The sequence below is a fragment of the Trichosurus vulpecula genome, chromosome 3 (assembly GCF_011100635.1).
Source record: "Trichosurus vulpecula isolate mTriVul1 chromosome 3, mTriVul1.pri, whole genome shotgun sequence".
NCBI classification, from domain to species: Eukaryota; Metazoa; Chordata; class Mammalia; order Diprotodontia; family Phalangeridae; genus Trichosurus; species Trichosurus vulpecula.
The window spans coordinates 35,721,315-35,743,698 of record NC_050575.1 but is presented as its reverse complement, the minus strand read 5'-3'; the positions used below and the strand labels follow the sequence as shown (position 1 = coordinate 35,743,698).

At 36.5% G+C, this 22,384-nt stretch overlaps 1 protein-coding gene across 2 annotated transcripts in view; it reads right to left on the bottom strand.

Annotated features, from left to right (window-relative positions):
* MAP4K5 (mitogen-activated protein kinase kinase kinase kinase 5) overlaps window positions 1-22,384 on the bottom strand; it is a 157,697-nt gene that overhangs the window by 107,997 nt on the left and 27,316 nt on the right. For both annotated transcript variants that reach the window (XM_036750443.1, XM_036750444.1), the window contains exon 3: window positions 13,129-13,186. In XM_036750443.1, the coding sequence (XP_036606338.1) occupies window positions 13,129-13,186 (58 nt within the window). The remainder of the gene's footprint in view (window positions 1-13,128; window positions 13,187-22,384) is intronic.

The following is a 22,384-nucleotide window of genomic DNA, read 5'->3' as shown; positions in this document are numbered from 1 at the left end:
TCTCTCTTGTGGTTTTTCTCTTTTGTTCTGATTCTTCTTCTATAACATGACTAATGTGGAAATACATTTTTTTAAAAAAAGAAACCCAGTCCTAGACAACACATATTAACAGAAAACAATATTAAATTAATACACTATATAGAAGTCAAGGGCAAATATTAGTGAGGAACTGCAACAAATTTAGAACTGGCTTGAAAACCAGTAAGTCTTTTGTGGGAGTTTTATAGTCATAATGGATAATTCTCAATTAAAAAATCTGTAAAGCTATTTAAGTAAAACTATAGTTAATTTTATGGAACTGAATTATATAGAGAGACCTAGACTCTTTCCAGTCACTGCTCTACTACCAACTAGTTGTATGAACTTCTGAAAATCATTTAAACTTTCTGAATTTTGGATTTCTTTATCTGAAAAAATAAAAGTTTACTATGAATGAGCTCTTAAAATTCTCTTATTGGGCTTGGCTTGGAGCAGAGATGATCAGGAGTATAACAAGTTCATGACCATATTTTACAGAAAACTTAGGAGATAAGAAATGGACATTTTTGGAAAAGTTCTTAGGTGTGCAAATGGTAGTTTTAAGTAAATAATATAAATAATACTTCAAAATACCATATATTATGTACTGAATCTTTAAAATAGATTTGATACCTATTATTTCAGTAGGAAATCTTTTTATTCAATACTTGCCATCTTACAGACTTTGTGACTAATAATTAAGTTATTAATTTTGGTGCTGAAATGTTTCCTATTGAAATCACATGGCTAGTGACGTGTATGTGACTCAGATGGGTTAATTTTTAGTCTATCCAGGAATTCTCTAATTAAGATTTTTCCAAGATCAGAAAAATAAGCTGCAGAGCATATTTCTAATGTATTTACGATGAAGGATGGCACTAGGCTAACTCACAGGGGGGATACAAATCAATTGGAAAATAGCTGAATAAGCTATTATATGAATTGCTCTTTTTTAAGACTTAAGTTCTAATATAGTATCTTATAAACAGTAGCTCAATAAACATTTGCAGACTGATTCTATATTATCTATATGTTTAAATTGCATGTGTGTTAAATTAACTGTCCATTAAAGGGATTCTCCCAAAGAATCATTATAGTCATATTCATAAATGTAATAATCATAAGGCTTCCTAACAAACCTGAAAATGGGCGGGTCTAAATTTTAACATTAATTAATTTCTGTTTCATTTGCAGTTTGTGATCTAAGAGGTAGGATGACACTAAGTTGGCTAAAGGTCTAGCGTTGACTGATGGTAAAACAATGAAAGTTGAAAAGACTAAGTTGGGAAGGGAAAAAAGATGAGGGATAAGGGAAGTAACTGGTAGAAGCTACTTGAGACCACTGGGAGGACAAAGTATTATGGTTTTTTGAAGAGTCAAATAAGTGTTATTAAAGGACAGTCATGCCTTTATGCCTGTAAAAATCCTAACCATATATCCTCCTAAGTTCTTTCTATAAAAGACACAAAGCAGCAAATATGAGTGATCTAAAAAGATAAGCAGAAAATCAAAGAAGGGGTTAGGATGAAAGTAAGCTTCCATTTCAAACATGTTCAGTACCTTGTAACAATTTCATTTGCAATGAATCCAAAATAATCCAAAATTTTCAAGGCTTTCAAATAAAAATATGGATGGCAACTGTATTATTAAAGTACACTCCATCCCATCTACCCCCCCCCAACAAGTTAGGTTCTTTTATTTTATTGGTTTAAGGAACCTCCAGAGTGAGTTAGTGCTCTCTAACAATGCAAATCAGCAACTGTTTTGCAACTTTCAGCCTTACAGAATTGCCTGAATCATTAAGAGGTTAAGTTATTTGCCCAGGGTAAGAGCCTATAGTATGTTACAAGGCTGGACTTGAACCATGCTTTACTGATTCAGAAGCTAACTCTCTATTCATTCTTCTTTGCCTCTATGTTCTATAACAGGCTTCTTCTCCCATCAAAATAATACAATACAAAAAGAAAATGTTAATTTAATAGTTTCTTCATATGGCATTACCTCATTCTGACTCATATAATGAGTTTACCATTTTTAAAAACTACATAGTCAATTCAAAATTATTGTAGGCTTTTACAAGAGTCTTGCTAGTGAAAAAAGTTTCTGTATATTCACCCTTTCCTTATTTTCAACTGTTACCAATAAGACATAAAAGGAGACTTGTTTCAGCTACAGTTTATTAAAGAACTGCAAGAAATGGCAACACATATTCTATCTCTGTGAACTACTGTCTCAGTACTTTAACAAGGGAAAAAAAAATTTCACTTACATAGGAATTATACTTCGAAAAATAGCAACAACTCACCAATCTGATAGCGACTGCTGACCAAAAATCATTTTTTTCAGTGGAGCAAACAACTCAGTTTCAAATCTCTGGAAAGGTATTTTCTAAAGTTGTGAGTAAGAGTCCCAAAACTCCCCAAGAAAGGTTTAAAAAACAGTAAAAGAAATTTCATTCTGATCCTGATCATTCACAATGTATGATAACTGAGATCCAGTTTATTTGTTCTATGAAAATAAGTTCTGCTTAAAGAAGATTAATATGTAAGTTGAACTACAAAGGTAGATATTTTATTTCAAACTGTTCTCGAACATTTTAACAGCATCTGTATAAACACAACTGATGTGCTAAAACTACAAAAGATTATCTGGTTCACTGGAAAACAGCATACTACTGTGGAAAAAAGCACCGAACTAGGACTCAGAAGTCCTGGTTTCAAGACTTGACCACTCTAGTTTCTCATTATATGATCCTAGGCAAGTTACTACAACTTTCTCAAGACAGGGATAGGGACCCAACTTCTGATTTTTATTGGTATAAGTAATTTCCTCTATCAATGTAAATTGGCACCACTCTGCTACTTAGTCTTAAAGAGTTGCCTGGAGGTTAAAAGTGACTTTCCCCAAGTCACATAAGCCAGTGTGTGTCAGAAGTCTAAGTCTTGAACCCAGGTCTTCCTCATTCCAAAGATGAGCACTCTATCTACTATACCCTCACCTCTCTGGTAAAATCTGTAAAACGGGGATAACGAAATATAACATCAATGTATGTTATATTTAGTATTAAAGGAGAGTAGGACTGATACCCTGCCGGTTCCCCATTAGTCATTTTTTTCGCATGTGAAATTATAGAAGTAGAACAGACAAGACTTGGTAACTGACTAGATATGGGGCGTAAATGAGGGTGAAGAATTGAGAGTATGATTCCTAGGCTGGTTTCCTAAGTATAAGGGCAGTGCTCTTTCTACAATACTACACTGTCTTCTCTATCAAACTGTGTACCTTCCCTAAATCATGCTGTTCAAAAAATGGTTTCTCATGCTTTTGGTTTTTAATACATATTTAATAACAAATTCATTAAACTTTTAAAATTAGTTGCCAGTGGAATGATAAGTATAGACAAGAGAAATGAGGGTTTTCTTAAATTTATATTTGTATTCCTTAACTTCCAATAATTTTCACTGCCAATGCTTTAGAATATGTAGATTTCTTTCTTCCATTTCTGTGTGGGGTAGTTTTTCCCTATATGTGTAAATAAAATGAATTCCACTAGATTGCTTTCATGAATACATTTTCTCAGAATTTCTGTTTGGTATTTAATCAGCACTTACACTGCAGTTGTTTAGCAAAAGCGAAGTAGATTTTGTTTTTCATTTTGGAAAGACCTTCAGGAACTATTTAGTTTTTAAAAAATCACAAGATGTTAATGAATTCCCCAATATTTAGTTAAGATACTTAACATAATTCTAAAACAAGCTACAGTACATTTCAGATATAAACTCTTTAACACTGCTCACAAGCTTCTTGAATTTGTATTGAAGCCAAAACAATACAAAAGTGCTTCCTTGTATGGATTTAACAGATGAGCCAGACTCGATTTTTATTTGGACAGGAAAAGATAACCACTTGCCAAAAAGACTCATTTTGTGGTATAGCAGAAAAAAAATTTTCTGAAAGTAAACTGAATAACTCACTAGCTACACTCTAAACTCTAGAGCAGGGGCCCCTAAAATTTTTTTTTGAAGCATTTTGATAACTGTTTCAATATAATTGGTTTCTTTGTAATTTTGTGTATTTTATCCACTTAAAAACATTATTCTAAAAAGGGGTCCATAGCTTTCATCATACTGCCAGAGGGTCCATGGCACAAAAAAAGGTTAAGGCCTACTCTAGATAGAACAATTCAAGATACATTATTAAAGTTGGCAATTTTTAGTACCCAAAATTTTAGACCCAACTTACTAAATAACTGTAACTACGAATAGTCAATAAGCTTATTAAGCACCTACTATAATCCAGGCACTGTACTAAGCTTTGGGGATACAAATATGAAAAAAGACAGTCCCTGCCATCAAGGAGCTTACAGTCTGATAGGGTCTAATAAAGTCTAATATAACACATAAAAGAAAGTTGAAAAGGCCTGGGGCGGGGGATGGGGGAAGAGATACCTGACTGGGCAAATCTCAAAGTAGTATAAGAAAAGAGAAGATGCTCTGAATTGAGTTCCCTCCTTAAATGGAGGCTTGGAGTTCTTGGCCCCCACCCTCCAATCAGAGAGGCAAACGGTAGTGATAAGATGGAGTACCCAAGGCTGATGAAATCTTATAGGATAATGAGGTTAACTCAATAATGGGCTTCCTGGGGCATGGTAGGTAACTCAGAGAAGTCCCAAAGTAGTACAGCCACATAAGAAATGAGAATTCCAATTGAGATATACAAGGTACATATAGGTTGATTTTACCTTCACATCTCTCTTACATATACATACCTTTCTCTCCTCTGACAATGCCACTACTCTGGCCTTTATCACTTTATACCCGGACAACTGAAATAACAGTTGGTCTCCCTGACTCAAATCTCTCCCCACTCCAGGCCATCCTGCATTCAGCTGTCAGATTCAGGTAAGATCATGTCATATTTGCCCTTCACCCACACTCAATAAACTAGAGATTACAGGTATAACCCGAGCCTTTATAGGACAAGATAATTGAGAGCCCAAAAGGTTCTAACTTGCCTGAAGTCACAGAGCTAGATAATTCACACTTACATAGTGATTTTAGATTTACAAAGTCTTTCCTCATAATACCCTTATGACTTAAGTAATATAAATACAAAGAAGATATTAAGAAGTTTTTTTCTACAAGCCCACAACAAAGGTGTTATGAAGAAATCTAAAATACTAAAGAGGATTCTTTGCCACAGACCAAGCATAATATATTATGTACCCTTGTTAACATCTTGACCTAAGTTTTTAACATCATTTTATCTAATACCTTATTTCCATATGATTTACCTATATATAAAGCAGATGGTTTGACAAAAGCTTTTAAAAGCTTGATTTATTTTGAGTTTTAAGAAATTAATATACATTTAAGTATCCATCAATGTATTCCTTTCTGAAACAGTTTTTACTATTATGTATAGAATTATATTTTTGATTTTTGCCAACTGCCTATGGAGAAGCTGTGTTTGACTTTTGAATAACAATATGACATGAAAAAGCATACTTCTAGATCTTTGGTCCAAGATAGCTGCCTGAATTGGAGGGAGAACTGGCAGTTAGCCCAGTGTAATATTAATTAAGGTGGGACTTTTTTTTTTTTTTTTACTGTTTTCTCTTTTAGAATGCTAAAGTAATCCAGTGCCTTTGATTAAGTCTTACTAGGTGAAAAGCCCCAGACCCACACCCATTTGCTGATTAGGTATGAAGCCTTCGGACTGTAAGAAGGGTATATAAGCTTGGAGGTTAGCATTTTATTTGGGGCTCCCACTCACTGGAAGAGTGTTGGTGTGGAGATTCTGGGTAGCCGCTGGAGTAGCCCTTCAGCTTTGAAGAAAACCCCAGATGTTGGTGCTTCTATGTTTGGTAACTATGTATGTGATGTCTTAATCAGACAAAGGTCTGTTGAATTGTGTTACTTGATTTGTTGGTCTTTTCTGTTTGTAATTTCTATTTGTATTTGCTCTGAAGTTTAGGGTGCTGGCTTTTCCCCCTGAACTAAGCGAATGATATATCTATGTTTGATTACAGTGAGATTGTTATCCCCTTAAGGTTGCTTTCCTTAGAAAAGCAGATCAAAAAACCTGTGCTGGCAGCCCTCTTATGTGCTGGTGTTATTGGCCTTACACCCGGACAGCAGCTGCTAGCAACACTGTTGTTACACCCGGACACTCTCCCCTCTCCGCGCTCCTCCCCCCCCCCCCCCCCCCCCCGCCGCAACACACATGCAAAGCACCAGAATAATGATCAAGAAGCTACAGTGGGTCTTTGACCACCTCAAAAACATATAAAAAGTCAGCTAGAAGCCTACTAGGAATAGGAAAGCCACTCCACCCCAAACTACCACCAGCCCAGACAAAAGACAGTACTCTTCCAGCGTGACCAAAGATCAGCCAGAGACACTTGAACCTAGAGGATTCTCTATCTCAAGATAGTAAGAATAAAGGGCTCCCATGAGAAAGCCCCAAGGTGATCCAATAGTAAGGGGTCTTGGAAGTCACTGGGAGTGGTAACAATCAGAGGAGTGGCAGCAGTGGTCAGACTAGTACTCTGCTGGTCAAGGGATTCTGAGGTCCCTAGCAATATGTCCTGAGACACCACAGAGTTAAAGATCCAGAGGAGCCTTATCTGAAGATGGAGGTCAGCACAGGTGAACCCAGGTACCCAAGAAAAGCAAACAACCTTGTCCCAAAGCACTACCAGGGATGAAGCCTAGTTTTGGTACAAAGCTACCAACTAATCAGGAACTAATGAGGGAGAGTCAATAGTCAATAAACTATTATGTGCCAAACACTTTCCTAAGCACTGAGGATATAAATAAGAAAAAGTCAGTCCTTGCACTCAAGGAGTTAGCAATCTAACGGAGGTAGACAATACCCAAAATGAAATAGACAATCTCCCCTCACCCCACATCCATCCACCCAATCGGGGGGAAAGGCAACTGAAGGTGCTAAGGAAGTGTGGAGAATCAAAATAGAATCAATCTACAAGATGAGCTTATCCTGGGGGAGGCATGATAGTCATGGAGTTGAAACCAAGCAGAGTCACTGATGGAAAAAAATGAGCTGATGGGAGATAAACACAAGATACTGACAACTTATAAAGAATTCTAACAGCTCTAAATGTACACAAAAATCTAACCTAGAAGAAAGAAATAACTTCATAACAACTGCAAGCAGAGACTGCAGGGGAAAAAAGGCCTTTCCGCAAAAATTATATAGATATCTGGAACAAATAGAGTGTTTTTTCATGAAATAAAAGCTCTAGAGGAAAGAACTGGAAGGGGAATAAATTTATTGACCATAATAAAATGGTAAACGTTACCCAAATAAGAGACTCCTTGAAAATTAAAACAGACCAAACAGAAACCAATGACTCCATGAGAAATGAAAAAAAAAATTTAAGCAAAAAACTGAAAAAAAAAAAATATAGGAAAAGTAAGCCTATAAGGCATTGCCTATCAAAAATAACTGATCTGGGAAAAGGGTCAAGGAAAAATAATTTAAGAATCACTGGTCTCTCTGAAAATCATGATTTAAAAAGTCTGGACATTAAATTTCAAGAAATCATAAATCAGAATTTCCCAGATCTGTTAGAACCATAAAGCAAAGTGAAAATGGAAAGAATACACTAAGCACCTCTTGAAAGGAACCCACCAGAAAAAAATCCTTTTAGTTAATAAGTATAGTCAAATAAAACATCCACACAGAATTGTGGTTTTTTTTTTTAAGAACAATCAATCAATATTTATTAAGCATCTACTATGTGCCAGTCACTGGAAGAAAGGTTGACCATAGCTATGTCTTTGCACACATACCTACACAAATTATATATTTAGACATCATACCCGTGATTTTATTGGTGTAGGAAACTTTTTTTTCCTTCATATTTTTATTATTTAATATTTTTAGTTTTCAACATTGATTTCCACAAGATTTTGAGTTACAAATTTTCCTCCCATTTCTACCCCCCCCACTCCAAGACAGCATATATTCTGATTGCCCCATTCCCCAGTCTGCCCTCCCTGTCACCCCACTCCCCCCCATACCCTTTCCCCTCACTTACTGAATTGGTTCTGATCTGAGGTTTTAAAAAGGTGACAGAAAAGGGACAGTGAAAAAAAAATATGTTTCTGTAGAAAAGAGGGGGAAAAGAGGGCAGTGGAACTTTTTATTTCTTATAATGGAGTGGTTAAGAAGAGCATATAGACATGGAGAAAGGGATAGGGGCAGTGAGCATCAAGTAAGCCTCATTCTTTTCTGAATCTAACAAAGGAGGGCTACACACACAAAGAGATTAGTGTAGAAATATATCAAACTCAACAAGGAAACAAATAAGAATATGGAATCAGGAAGATAATACTAAAAAGATAACAGTCACAAGCAAAACAAACTTTGTTATTCCAAGATGGGGGGGGGGGGCAGGGTAAAGGAAGAAAAGAACTGGAAACTAAAGGAGGGCGTTCATCCATTGGGAAACGGCTGAACAAATTATAAAATAAGAATGTAATGGCATATTATTGCCTTATGAGAAATGAGATGAATTCAGAAAATCCTAGATGAATAAACATATAGAGTGAAGGGGGCAGGACCAAAATAATTTGGAAAGACCTAAGGACTCCAATCAAAGGACTGACAAACCATTATTACCCAAAGCAGGTGATAATGCCCTCTGCGCGGGGGGGGGGGGGGGGGGGGGGGGGGGGGGGGGGGGGGAATGATGGGGGGGGTAGTAGCCTCGGGCACAATTGGGTGGCCTTGAATAAAAATAAGGAGGCAGTGGAAGCATGAGGAAAGAGAAGAAAATTTTGAAAATAAAATCTGTTGTGTGACAAAGTTAAAGTTGTAGGGATTAAATTATTTTCCAAATAAATGCAAGTGATAAGGGATCAGTGGTCAAGTCCACCAACAAGTCTTAATAAGCAGATGTTGGCAGGCAAGCCTATCACATATAGTCTGGAAGTACAGCATGCATAGGCAAGATTATGTGCATGTGATGACTTGTTTATAATATGATACTATATGGTTACATGTTGCAATACTGCATCATCAAAATTTCCATGCAGGAAAAACACACATAAATTTGCAATAAATTATTAAATTTAAGATGCATAATTTTTAAAAAATTTATATATTTTTTGAAATGACACAAATTTAAAAAAAAATTAAAGAGTTAAAAGATCAAAGTAGATTTCCAGGGGAGAGTTGAGTAATTTTTTTTTTAAGGAGACATTAGGCCAAATAAGTTTGGTGACCTCTGCTCTAGAATATGCACCTATCTCCTGACAGAGAGGAAATGGACTCAAAGTGCTGAAGGAAAAATACATTTTTGGACACAATCACTACATAAATTTGTTTCATTTGACTATGCTTATTTGTTACAAGAATTTTTTCTTTGTGTTTTTGATGAGGGGGAAAAAAGGACAGCTGAGGGTAATGAGGGGGATGCCCTCCCCCCCAAAAAAGACAGGGGCTATTTTAAAACATACACAGGAGGGAATAGAAGGAAGTTCAGAAAAAAAGCAGAAAAAGTAGAGTACTGAATTTACTCTCTACTTTTTTAAAAGCAAGGATTATAGCATAAAGATTCATGGTTTCATGGGGCAGCTAGGTGGTACAGTGAGTAGAGCACTGGCCCTAGAGTCAGGAGGACCTGAGTTCAAGTCTGGCCTCTACAACCCCCGAAGTGTGAAGGAGTTCCTTAATAAACTTTCTATAATATAATTATAGAGCAATGGCCAGCAAATGAGGAAAACTTATCACACAGACAACATCTAATAACTGACTGAGAAAAATCAGTCATGTCCCTTAGCTTCATGATTTCCTCCACTTGTATTCAGAAGAACCTGAGTAGGAGCAAATAAGGCAGAGGGTGGGAGTAATCCGGAGTTGGAATTTGGCAAGATACGTTTGGTAATAGGGACAATTCATCAAAGTATTCAAGAGCAGAACATAGTGTAGAGTTAAACTAGTTCGAAGGGTCAAAACTGGGAGGGTGACAAACATAGCCATAGCTAAGATACCTGAACAGCACTAAGGGAAAGAGGTCACAATGAGTAGGTTTAGGAGCAGTGAGACACAGGGAGAGATGAAAAGATAAAAGATCACAATCAGTTAAAGGAAATTTAAGGTTCTTGAACAAAGAAGTGGAATACATGTGGGTCATAGCAAGATCAAGGATATTATGATCTCTGTGTAGAAGAGTATATCATATGATTTGAGTAGAATTAAGGAACTGGGAAATTAGGATATTTGAGGGAACATCAACATATGTTTGAAGTTTCCTAGAATGAAGAAAAAGAGTTGGAATGGACAGGAAGACTGTAATCTAGGCACTGAACTCGTTGAGAAAGGAGGGAGAGTATAATGAGGATTAGACGGACACCAAAATCTAGACTGATAACTTTGGACTGAATAAACCTCAAAAGAGAAATTTCTGAGTGATAGGAGAACCTGGAAGTGGCAATAGAGAACAAGGAGTGTTCAATTCCCCCTGAATCAAAGAATATAGTCAGGACTGGAAAGGACAGCCAGGGATACAGTATCATCATGAGGTAAATTACTCTTTGTATGTTAAAGGACTTTAAAGGTTCATGACATAACAAAAGTTTACTTTGAACTGTAATTTTTCTCATTAACTATATTCATGTTACATATTTGGCATACCCATTGATATTCCAATATTTTAAACTCTGATTTATCAGTAAAAAGTTTTAATTAAAGAATATTATCAAAGAGATCCAACTAATTTTTAATATATATCGTACTACACTAAAAAGTACTAAAGCCAGACGTGGCTTTCTCCCTCAGTTCAAATCAAAATAGAGCAGTACAGTCAATGATGCTAGAACACGTGACATGAAGCAACTCAAAGGCAGAGAATGACTCATATTTCTATGATTCTATGAATCATATTTCCATGACAATCAAATGCACTGTAGGAGCCCAGGAACTAAGTGTTAGAAGAGATACTAAAAATATTAAAATAATTTGTACCTCCAAGGAAACAAAAAGGATACTATTTGTCATCCCAGAACATATTCTGGAAAGATTCCACCATTTGCTATTTCAATTATATGCCTAGCTAATTACATAAACAATTTTCTAAGTGATGTTTGAAACCCAAAATGTTTTAAATGCTTCAAAAATAGAATACACATTATGTATCTATATGCTTTCTCTATAGGTCAAAGTTCATAGGTCTATAAGAGGTAGAATGTTCTTTATTTAATCAAGTGCAGAAATGGATGATTTATTCAACTAAAAGCAACTTTTCTTATTAGAGATTAACAGACCAATATTGGTTATTATGTCTAGCAATGACAAAATTACTGGTGTTTACTATTTTTAAACTAAGACTAATCAAGTGGTATATTTCTGTTGGTTATTTTCCCCCAACACCTTCTGCACAAAAAGATGACAAAATGATATAAATAAATCAGTTAGTTGAGAATACAATTGTCAGTTGTGTTGTATAACCTATTAGTTTTGTAATTATAAAGTGATATTTTATTTTTATTTACAAACCCTCAGCATGAACAGTAAGCAAATTCTGAATTATTTTATTTACTAATTAAAGATCATCTCCATATACAAACCATGTTTAAACATAAATCAAGTAGCATAAGAGATTTAACTCAGTCTTAATAAACCATGCATATTTATCCTAGTGAAACATCTAAAAGCGCATTGACCTAATTTGGGAAGAAGGAAAACATAAAGGCAAGAAGATATAGGAAATGCTTTTTAAAAATATCATATTTGTTCATTCACTCCAGTAGAAAAATATGCATAAGAGTTCAAAGACAGCTCCAAAAGACTCATGATGGAAAACGCTATACACCTCCAGAAAAAGAATTACGGAATCTGAATGCAGATTGAGGTAAACTTTTTGCTCTTTTTCTTTCCTTCTATTTTGGTTTCGTTTCTCCTTTCTCATGATTCATTCCATTGGTTATACTTCTTCTTTACAACTGGACTATCATGTAAATAATTTCAATGTGAAGGTGTATGTAGAACCTATGTTGGACTGCATGCTGGCCTTGGCAGGAGGCGGAGGAGAGAAAATTTGGAACCCAAAAACTTGTGGAACTGAGTTATGTAAACTAAAAATAAAAAATTAATTTATAAAAAATTAATTGATTTAAAAAAGAAAAAGTATGGAAACGTGTGATGCGTAACATTTGTGGATTTCCCACCTCCCCAAAGAGGAGTTAATGAGGCCCAATCAAGCTTCTACAGTCTAGAGATGGCATCTCCATGACATTGGAAAGAGGGAGAGTGGACCAAGGTTTAGGAACCTGTGTTGTATCCTTGGGCCTGCTGGTGCAGCCTCCCCACTACTGCTAGTGTGGGAGGTGAAGGAGGGGTCAGTGAGAGGCAGTTCCTATGGTTTTTTTTTTTAACCTTTTGGATTCTGGGTATACTAGAGACCGTGGAAACAGCTAAAGTTGCTTTTCTTTGTGGTGCACAATTTCTGTTTTAGAGAGGTTCAAGAGGTTGTAGGGATCAGAGAAATATCTGGTCTGCCATACTGTTGTTCCCCTGACCCAGAACAGTATCTCTATCTTTTTTTTTAATGTCATTTCCACTGATGAAATGGTACCAGCTTCTGATGTTAAATCACTTGACTGGGCCAAGGTTGACTTGCAACATTTTTCAGAAGTAGGCCCACTTCTTTTCCTCTATCATGTACTGCCCTTTTGATTTTCTTCATTTATTCATTCATTCAATAAGCAAGTATTATTTGACTTCTGAGTGACTTTACTAGGCCCTGGAGAAGATAGTCATTGCTCTCACAGATCCTATCCTTCATTGCATCTATGCTGCATTTGACGAAAAAAAAAAAAAAAAGGAAGAAAGAGAGAAGGGAAAGGGAAGGGAAAGGGAGAGGGAAAGGAAAGGCAATCAGGTAAGTTAAATAGCACTGACAATATTGTGGTGGCCAAAGCAACCACAACGGGCTTTCACTGGTACTCTCAGCCAGTTCAACTTTCTTGAGAGTTGACGCGATGGAGATTTCTACACCATCTATAAAATATGAATAAACCTCTATTCTATATTTTAAAAAAAGAAAGAAAAATATACAGTTTTGAAGGATGTGAAACTTACCAGGCTCCAACTTTATGATTTTTACTGCAGCCAACTCTCCAGTATGTAAATTTCTAGCCTAAAATGAAAACAAAAAATTGTTTTAATCATTACAAAAACACAGTGGCTTTTTTTTTAACAATTTTTTTTTTGCAGGGGGGAAGGACAGGCAAATGGGGTTAAGTGACTTGCCCAAGGTCACACAGCTAGTAAGTGTGTCAAGTGTCTGAGGCCGGACTTGAACTCAGGTCCTCCTGACTCCAGGGCTGATGCTCTACTCACTGCACCACCTAGCCACCCCAGCATAGTGGCTTTATCAGTGTTGCTTATGAGAAAACTAGATTATAAAAATCAATTTTGTATTTTATCATGTTCTTTGTTTTAGAATATTACAAAAAGCAAAGGTATTAAACATAAAACAAAACAACACAAAACACTTCAGTTACTAAAATGAATTATAAGAAAAGTATAAAAACAAAGGGAAAGGTCATGTACTCCCACTTCCACTAATCTCTTCGATGATCTGATTATCAGGGATCCAGAGTAACTTGATGGACATTATGAATTTTAGCTTTGAAATGAGAAAATATTTGTTTCATATAAGTATAACCAGAACTATCATATTTTCACAGATCATTAAGTCAATTCTATATAAAATGGGGGCGGGGGTGAACATGAATAGCATACTAGGACAGCCGGAGAACCTGGTTCCTGAAAGGCATGAAGATACATAACAGAAGGCCCCTGCTCCCTGCTTTTGAGCATGTGCAGATAGTCAGTTTGTCATAGATTTTGTACTACTAGCTGCCTAGTGAAGAGAAGTCATTTTGACAGGCTGTGGAGCCAGAACAGGGCACACTCAGAAGCCCCTAACCAGCCACAACTCTCCTGCTGTGCTTCTTTCCTGCCTGCCTAAGATTCGGTGAGGCAGAGATGCTGTAAGCCCTCTCTGGAGAGAGCAGCTCAAAGCCTTTATCTCTATATGAGGCCAACGTATGACCCATGAATACAGGCCTCTGTTCTCACCTCTGTTTTTGTGTTCTTTCTAGATTTTAGGCAGGGTCCTGGAGACAGCTACAATAACCTTTAGAATTTTAAAATGTCAGAACAGTGAGCCACCAAAAGTTTGGGAGCTGGTGTGTCCGTTGCTAGGTTTTGCAGCCCAGCAGCAAAAAGCACTGAGGTTCTAACTCAACAGTGGCTGAGGAGACTCATCCAATAGGTATTCTGCATTTGGAAGGGAAATTTGGTGGAACTAATGCTTACAGTTAAATCCTGACCTTCCCATGTATTGAGGCAGTATGGGGAAAAGTGTCCCTAGATGTAGAGGGAAATGTTTGTATTTCTGTTCCTGCTCTATCTTCATATCCTTTGTACAAGAGAATTAGTATTGACTGGTTAAATGGAACTAATGGGAACTCAAAGTGATGGCATTAGAAAAAGTCATACCATCTTCATAGAGGTATACATAAGACCCTAAATGGGCACTATATAAATGGGCACCAGCGTTTGCTACAGGAGTGAGTCCAGGGTCTCACTCCATAATCAAGGAAAACTTAGTTGTTATTAACAAGATATGCTACCCATTATCACTCTTTGATAATTACTTAAAGTTATAAATTTCTAAATAGTTACTCCTATACGGTGAAATAAATGTGCTTAAATAAATAGCTATATGATTAACTAATTTTTAACCTAGAACAAAGGCCAATGTTCACTCTTGTTGCACGAAGCAAAAAAATCTGTATTATGCAGGTCACGTTCAATAGAATTTTAAGGAGATGTGAAAATATTAATCATCCATGATATTTCTTAGAACAAATTAACCTGGTTTCTTCCCTTTTCAGTCCTTCTCTGAGTAATTCCACCAACCCCTGGAGTTGTAAGGCTAACAATCCTTCATTTTTAAGGCCAAAAAGGAATCTGTGCATTCAGATTCCAGGAGGAATGAAGGAGAAAATCACTTCGGTGGATGGTAGGAAAAAAGACTCAAGGGTCACACAGAAAAAAAAAAAAAAAACACATAAAGTAGGAATTTTTCCTAAAAATACTATATTCATTTGATTCTTAATACAAATAGGTAATTTCATTCAATAAAACAAACACTAAAAAAGGTCCTATTTTAGCCAATTTAAATGGGGGAAAGGGAAATAAAGGAGAAAAGGACTGAAATAAAGAGAGAAAAGAAAGTGAAAGGATGTAAGAGGAATCATGGGGTCACAGATGTAGCGCTTGAAAAAACTTTCACAGCCATCTTGTCAGACTCCTCATTCAGCAATATACCCAAGATCACTTAGGTTGTAAATGACAAACCAGGATTTGAACCCCTCTTCTCAGACTCCAAATCCAGAAGACGTTCATTACACTCTGAGCTCCAAGACAGCAGTAACTGTTTTCTGCCTTTCTTTGTGCTTAACACAGTACCTAGTACATACCGTATTTCCCCATGTATAAGAAGCACCCTTTTTCAAAAAATGTGGGGTCTAAAAACTGGGTGGGTCTTATACAGTGGTTGTAGATTTTTTTACTTGCATTTCCTGCTTTTTTGCACTTGTTTTTGCTCTCACTGTTGTAGATTTTTTACTTGCATTTCCCGCTTTTTCGCGCTTGTTGTCTTTGCGCTCATTGTTTCGCATTTGTTACTGGTATATTAGGTTACGTTTTGCCCAGAAATGGCTCAGAAAAGATTTTCTTACAGTGCTGAATTCAAGTTAAAAGTGATCCAGTTTGCAAAAGTGAATGGAAATCATGCTGCTGAACGTAAGTTTGGTCCTCCTCCAACTGAGAAAACAATCCAAGACTGGCTACAGGAAGAAGAAACTCTACTGAAAACGCCATGGCAGAAGAAGGCCATGAGAGGCACGTCAGCAAAACAGCCTGAGTTAGAGAGGGAAGTGAAGATGTGGATTGAAGAACAAAGGGCAATTGGGATTCTTGTGTCCACAAAGATGATTCATCATGAGGCAAGAAGAATTGTTGATGAAAAAGAAGTTACTGATTTCAAAGGAGGATACAACTGGTGCTTCAGGTTCATGAAACCTGAATGGACTAAGCATGAGTACACGCACCAGACTTGACCAAAGATGCCTGAAGCAATGGGGCATGGAAATGTATGTTGCCCTACAAGAAGGGAAAGGGGGATGGGAGGGGAGTGGGGTGACAGATGGGAGGGCTGACTGGGGAACGGGGCAACCAGAATATACGCCATCTTGGGGTGGGGAGGAGGGTGGAAATGGGGAGAAAACTTGTAATTCAAACTCTTGTGAAAATCAATGCTGAAAACTAAATATATTAAATAAATTAAATTTTAAAAAAAGAAAAAAAAGATGCCTGAAAGCTATGAGCATATGAATAAAAACTGAGTTCAATAATTTTATGTAATACATTTCTTTTCAAATTTCAGGCCCCAAATTTAAATTAAATAAAATAAATAATTTAAACAAAATAAAATAAAATTTAAATAAAATTAAGGTTCACCTTATACATGGGGAAATATGGTACATAGTAGGCTCTTTAATAAATGCTTATTGACCTTGACTAACATTCCATTTACCAGGACACAGAAGAGGAGCCACAGCATCCTTATTCCATATTCTTGCTAAATTAGGGTTAAGTAAATCTCCTTTTGGCAACTGTTAATGACTTGCTAGTACCTTATTTCATGCCCAAATGAAATGTGAACTAACAGGGTACCAACATAATAAATAGTCACCCCTAACAGATGGGATCCTACCAAATTCCTTCCAATATCAAATATGGTTTTGATAATCCCAACAGAATCACAACAGAGAAAGAAAGCTAACTAAGCCAATGAACACTGATACAAAAATTGTAAATAAAATAACAAAGTATCTCAAGAAACATATCAAAAGATTATACTCTAGGACCAGACTAGATTTATATCAGAATTATAGGGTAGATTCAATATTATAACTATAAACATAAAAAGCACATTAAAAACAAAAGTCATGTTATATCAATAACTGTCAAATAAAAGCTTTTAACAAAACACAACCCCTGAAAAATACTAGAAAACAAAGGAATTAATGGAATCTTCCTAAATATGGTGAATAGTACCCATCTAAAAGCAAGATCCAATGTTGTATTTGATAGTGCTAGTAATGCTAGTTAGAGCAGTAAGACAAGAAAAAGAAATATCAAATAAATGCAAGCAAAGAAAAAAGTTATTACTTTTTGAAGATTCGATGATGTATAGAGGACCCCAGAAAAACAACTAAAAAATTAATTGAAACAGTAACTTTAGCAAGGATATAAAACAAATCTAAACAAAACCCAGAAGGAAGAGATACAAATAAAAATGCTTAGAAGTTTACCTACAGACAAAACCAGGCACTTTATAAAATGGATTTAATTACCCTCTCTAGGCTGATGATTCTTAAATCTACCTATCCTGCCCCAAACTCTCCCCTAACCTCCAAATTCTCATTTCCAAAAACCTTCTCAAACTGAATGTCCAGTAGACATCTTAAACTCAACGTCCAAAACAGAACTCATTATCTTTCCTCCTAAACCCTTCTCTCCTGACACAGTACCTGGAACATAGTAAGTACTTAGGTTTACTGTTTGAAAACAATTGGAAAACATCCTGAATGGAAACAAAAATAGACCTAAATAGAGAAATAGTAATTGCTCACTGGTGGGCTGAGTCAATATAATAAATTAACTAATTTAGCATCATACCACACTACCAAAAGATTACTTTATGTAGCCAGGGGGAGGAAAAAACAATAGTTGAAAGAATAAAATGTCATAAATTTTAAGAGAAATAATAGGCAGGGGGAAGGGAATAACAGAACCAGGTAACAAATTATACCACCAAGAAGTCATCATCAAAGTAATTTAATACTAGTTTAAAAACAGAGCTCAATCATTGGAATAGATTAGGTAAGGGGCATACAGAAGAAAATGAACCTAATGTGCTGGTATTTCTATTGTTTCAACTAGCTTTTGTTAAATCACTACAATTTTCCAAGTATACCATAATATAGTCTGCAAAAAGACATAGCTTTATTACTTCATTGCTCATTCTGGTTCCTTCAATTTCTTTTTCTTCTCTTATTGCTACTGCTAGCATTCCTAATATAATATTAAATAATATTGGTGGTAATGGAAATCCTTTCACTCCTAATCTTACTAGGAAGGCTTCTAAGGTAAATGCCTCTTGTCATTTTAAGGAAAAATCATTATTGATTAGAGAAATGCAAATTAAAACAACTATGAGATATCATCTCACACTATCAGATTAGCTAAAATGATATAAGGGGAAAATGACAAATGTTGGAGGGATACTGAAAAACTGGGACACTAACAACACATAGTTGGTGGAACCATTTTAGAGAGCAATCTGGAATTATGCCCAAAGAGTTATAACACTGTGCCCTTTGACCTAATACAGTGGTAGGTCTGTTTCCCAAGGTGATCAGGGAAAAAGGAAAAGAACCTCTTGTGTTCTGAAATATTTATAGCAGCTCTCTTTGCGGAGGCAAAAAACTGGAAATTGAAGAGCTGCTCATCAACCAGGGTATGGTTAAACAAGTTTCTGGTATATGACTGTGATAAAATATGATGAGTAGGCTGATTTTATAAAAACATATAAAGACTTGCATGAAATAATGGAGAGTGAAAAGGACAGAACCCAGAGAATACTCTGTATACAGTAACAGCAATATTGTACAAAGAATATCAATGAACAAGTTATTCTGAATGTTAAACTCAAATCAACTACAAAGGACCTAAAAAAGAAGATCCTATTCCACCTCCACAGAAAGAAATGACAAATACAAGTATGCATAGCATAGTTTTATATACCAGCATGTAATGGCAAGCAAGGTGGGACACACACACACATACACATCAAATGGTGGCCTTCTCTAATGTGGGATAGGGAGGGAGGAAAGGAGACAGCTCAGAACTTAAAATGTAAGAGAAAAAATTATATATAATATATATTTACATACAAATATATATGCATATAAGTATATATGTATAAAAAAAATGAACCTAATAGTCTAGTATTCTATTCACCCGAAGACCACAGTTTCCTCTGTTAGGTTTCACTTTTGATAGAAGTACTAGAAAGCAGTTTAGCAAAATTAAGTGTTAAACTAACATCATATACCATATATCAAGATAGAGTTTCAAGCCAGACAAATGTAAATGGTCAAATCATAAATAAATTCAATGGGGGAAAGGATAAGAACTGATTATAAATATATAAAAATAAAATGCAAAAATACACCCGGAATAAAGGAAATAAAACTCATGAAATAAAACTGATCAAGCCATTTAAGTAAAAAAGAATCTGGCAAAAAATAACAAATTAGACAATGAAAAAAATACCTTTTGGTTAGGGGAAAGTTCTTGAAGGGACAGAAAGGATTACGGAAAAGAAAATGGACAATTTTGGTTCCATAAAGCTTGTGCAAAAACAAAACCAATGTAGCTAAAATTAGAAGAGAACCAGTTAACTAGGATAAATTCCCTGCAGCAAGTTTTTTTGATAAATGCCTTATTTCTCAGATCTATAAGGAACTGATTCAAACTGCAAGGGAAGCACACATCTCAGTCTTCTGCATTCATCCTTTTCCACTGGAGGGAAAGTCACTTTTAATCCACAAAATTCAAGTCCTTCTGGCTGTTTTGAAAATTAACTGAGTTATGAGGAAATCCCCTAGTAGAACTTGGAGGTGGTTTAAATTAGTAGTCTGAAAGACCCAGGGACAGCATAGCCAGTGATCCTAAAAGGCAATTCACCAAAATTATCAAGGTGCAGTCTGAAGGACATAAAGGGTATTCCCATTAGTCTCTTACTGCTAAATGTTCATACAGTTAATTCACCAATTAGTCCCCCAGAGGCTGGTTGGGGAAAGTGTCAAGGTAAATAGCTATCATTGGGAAAGGCAGCACCAGAAGCATCATCAGAAACACAGGAGAAACTCGAGGGGTGGAGCCAAGATGGTGGCTGGAAAGCAGGGACTGGAGTGAGCTCCCCCCCAGGTCCCTCCAAAAACCTATAAAAAATGGCTCTGAACAAATTCTAGAACTGCAGAACCCACAAAATAGCTGAGGGAAGCAGGGCCCCTGCCCAGGACAGCCTGTTTGGTCACTGGGTAAGGTCTATCACGTGGAGCTGGGAGCGGAGCCCTACAAGAAAGTAAGGGAAAAGGGGATGGGAGGGAAGTGGGGTGACAGAAGGGAGGGCTGGCTGGGGAACGGAGTAAACAGAATATATGCCACCTTGGAGTGAGCAGGAGGGTAGAAATGGGGAGAAAATTTGTAATTCAAAGTCTTGTGAAAATCAATGCTGAAAACTAAAAACATTAAATAAAATTAATTAATTAAAAAAGAAAGAAAGAAAATAATCAGAAACACAGGAGCCAGCCAGCCAGCCAGTGCTTACGTTCCTCTGCGCTATCCAATTGTGTGTCCCCACCCACCCAACCTACACCTGCCTCTACCCTCTCTCCCCTATCATCCAGTTCAAAATACTTCCCATCAAGTGTAAAGAGCTGTTTAGGTAAGAAACGGGGGAGGGGAGGGGGCTGCCACTAGCTGGGCAGGGAATGAGACACTCAATCCACCTAACACGTGACAAAAATCTTCCTTAGCCAAAGCAGGGGAAGTACAGTCTGGGCATTGATTCAATTGAGTACACCTTCCAAGTCTTGTTCTTGTTGCAAATTTATGGTCTGAATGTTGCTGAGAGGTAGGAAGGGATAGGGGACACTCTAACCTCGTCATATGCCAGATATTTTGTATGCAGGTGATGAGGAGGCTACTTTAATGGCCTGAGCCAATCAAATCTCAAGGGCAGTTTCAATACTTCATAAAGAAAAACTATCCTAAGAGAAGGTGTAATTCTTAGGATTCTGCTCCTAATAGATGGCGCCTAGTAGTTCTTCCAGGCCCATGGACCTGAACTCACTTGGAATGCTACCAGACCATCTCCTTGCTTGTTAATCTGGATTGCGAACATTTATATCCTAACCTTCCCTGTCCAAAGGCCATTGTCCTCAGAAGAGAAAACAAAAGCAAAATAGGAGCTGATCACCTGAACTGTCTCATAATCTCATTTATGTTGAGTAGAAGCATCATGTTTCAGGAAGGACAAACTGTTGACAACTCAAAGAAGGGCATTCCTGATAGGAGGGTCCTCAAAACCATACCATAGGAAGATGGGCTAAAGAAATTCTAAAAGATTTTGGTCTGGGGAAAAGAAAACTTGAGAACAGGATAGATTTAAGTATCTGAAGAGCTGTCATATGGCAAAGGTTTAGGCTTGTTCTGCTTTGCCTCAGAAAGAAAAATTAGAACAACTGGCAATAATCAAAAGCGGAACAGAAAGTCTTGGGAAAAAAAAGCTGGACATGGCATGGATATTGTAGAATGGAATCTTGGTCAAGTAAGGTAGAACTAAACAGCCTCAAGTTCCTCTGAGCGGTAAGATTCTGTGACTACTCTAAATAATGCTCACTAGCCATCCCTATTACTTTAGGGATTCAGAGAGACCTCAGGCTTTAATCCCTTACTGAAGATTCCAGGTCATTTCAAAGCTACACTTACTGGCCTTTAAGTGTTGTTTGAGGGAAGTACAACAAAATAGACCAGTTCAAGATTGATCCTAATTAAACTACTGGAGCCTCCAACTCCAAAGGCTCCAAGATTAATTGGTTATTACAATATCTGCACTGACCTACATAATGAAGTTGTAAAAATAAAATAAGATCATATAGATCACACTCTAAAAAAAGTAAAATTCTTATATCATTGCAATTAATAACAGCAACGGACATTTATATAACACTACATTTTCGAATGTATTTTTCTCATCAAAAAGCCTTGTAAGATAGGGAATATGGAAACTGTAAAGAGATTAAGAAGCTTGCCTCTTGTCACACAGCTAGCGTCAAAGCTAGAATTCAAACCCAGGTGTCCTGATTTGTCTAGCATCCTTTCTACTATACCACACAGACTCTTCCAATAAATATTATTATTTGTGAAAACAGCATGGCATAATGGATAGAATACTGGGCTTAGAGTCTGGAAGACCTGGGGAGAGGAACTTGGTGACCCTAGAATCTCTGTCAGCTTCAGTTTCCTCATGTGCAAACTGGGGATAATAATAGCACCAGGTTGTTATGAGGATCACTATGAGCACTACGTAAAAACACTCTGTAAACCTTAAACTGCTATATGAATTTGTCTGTTCTCATTACTAATCTCTGCCCATGGCATGCAAATGAAGGTTTCTGACCCG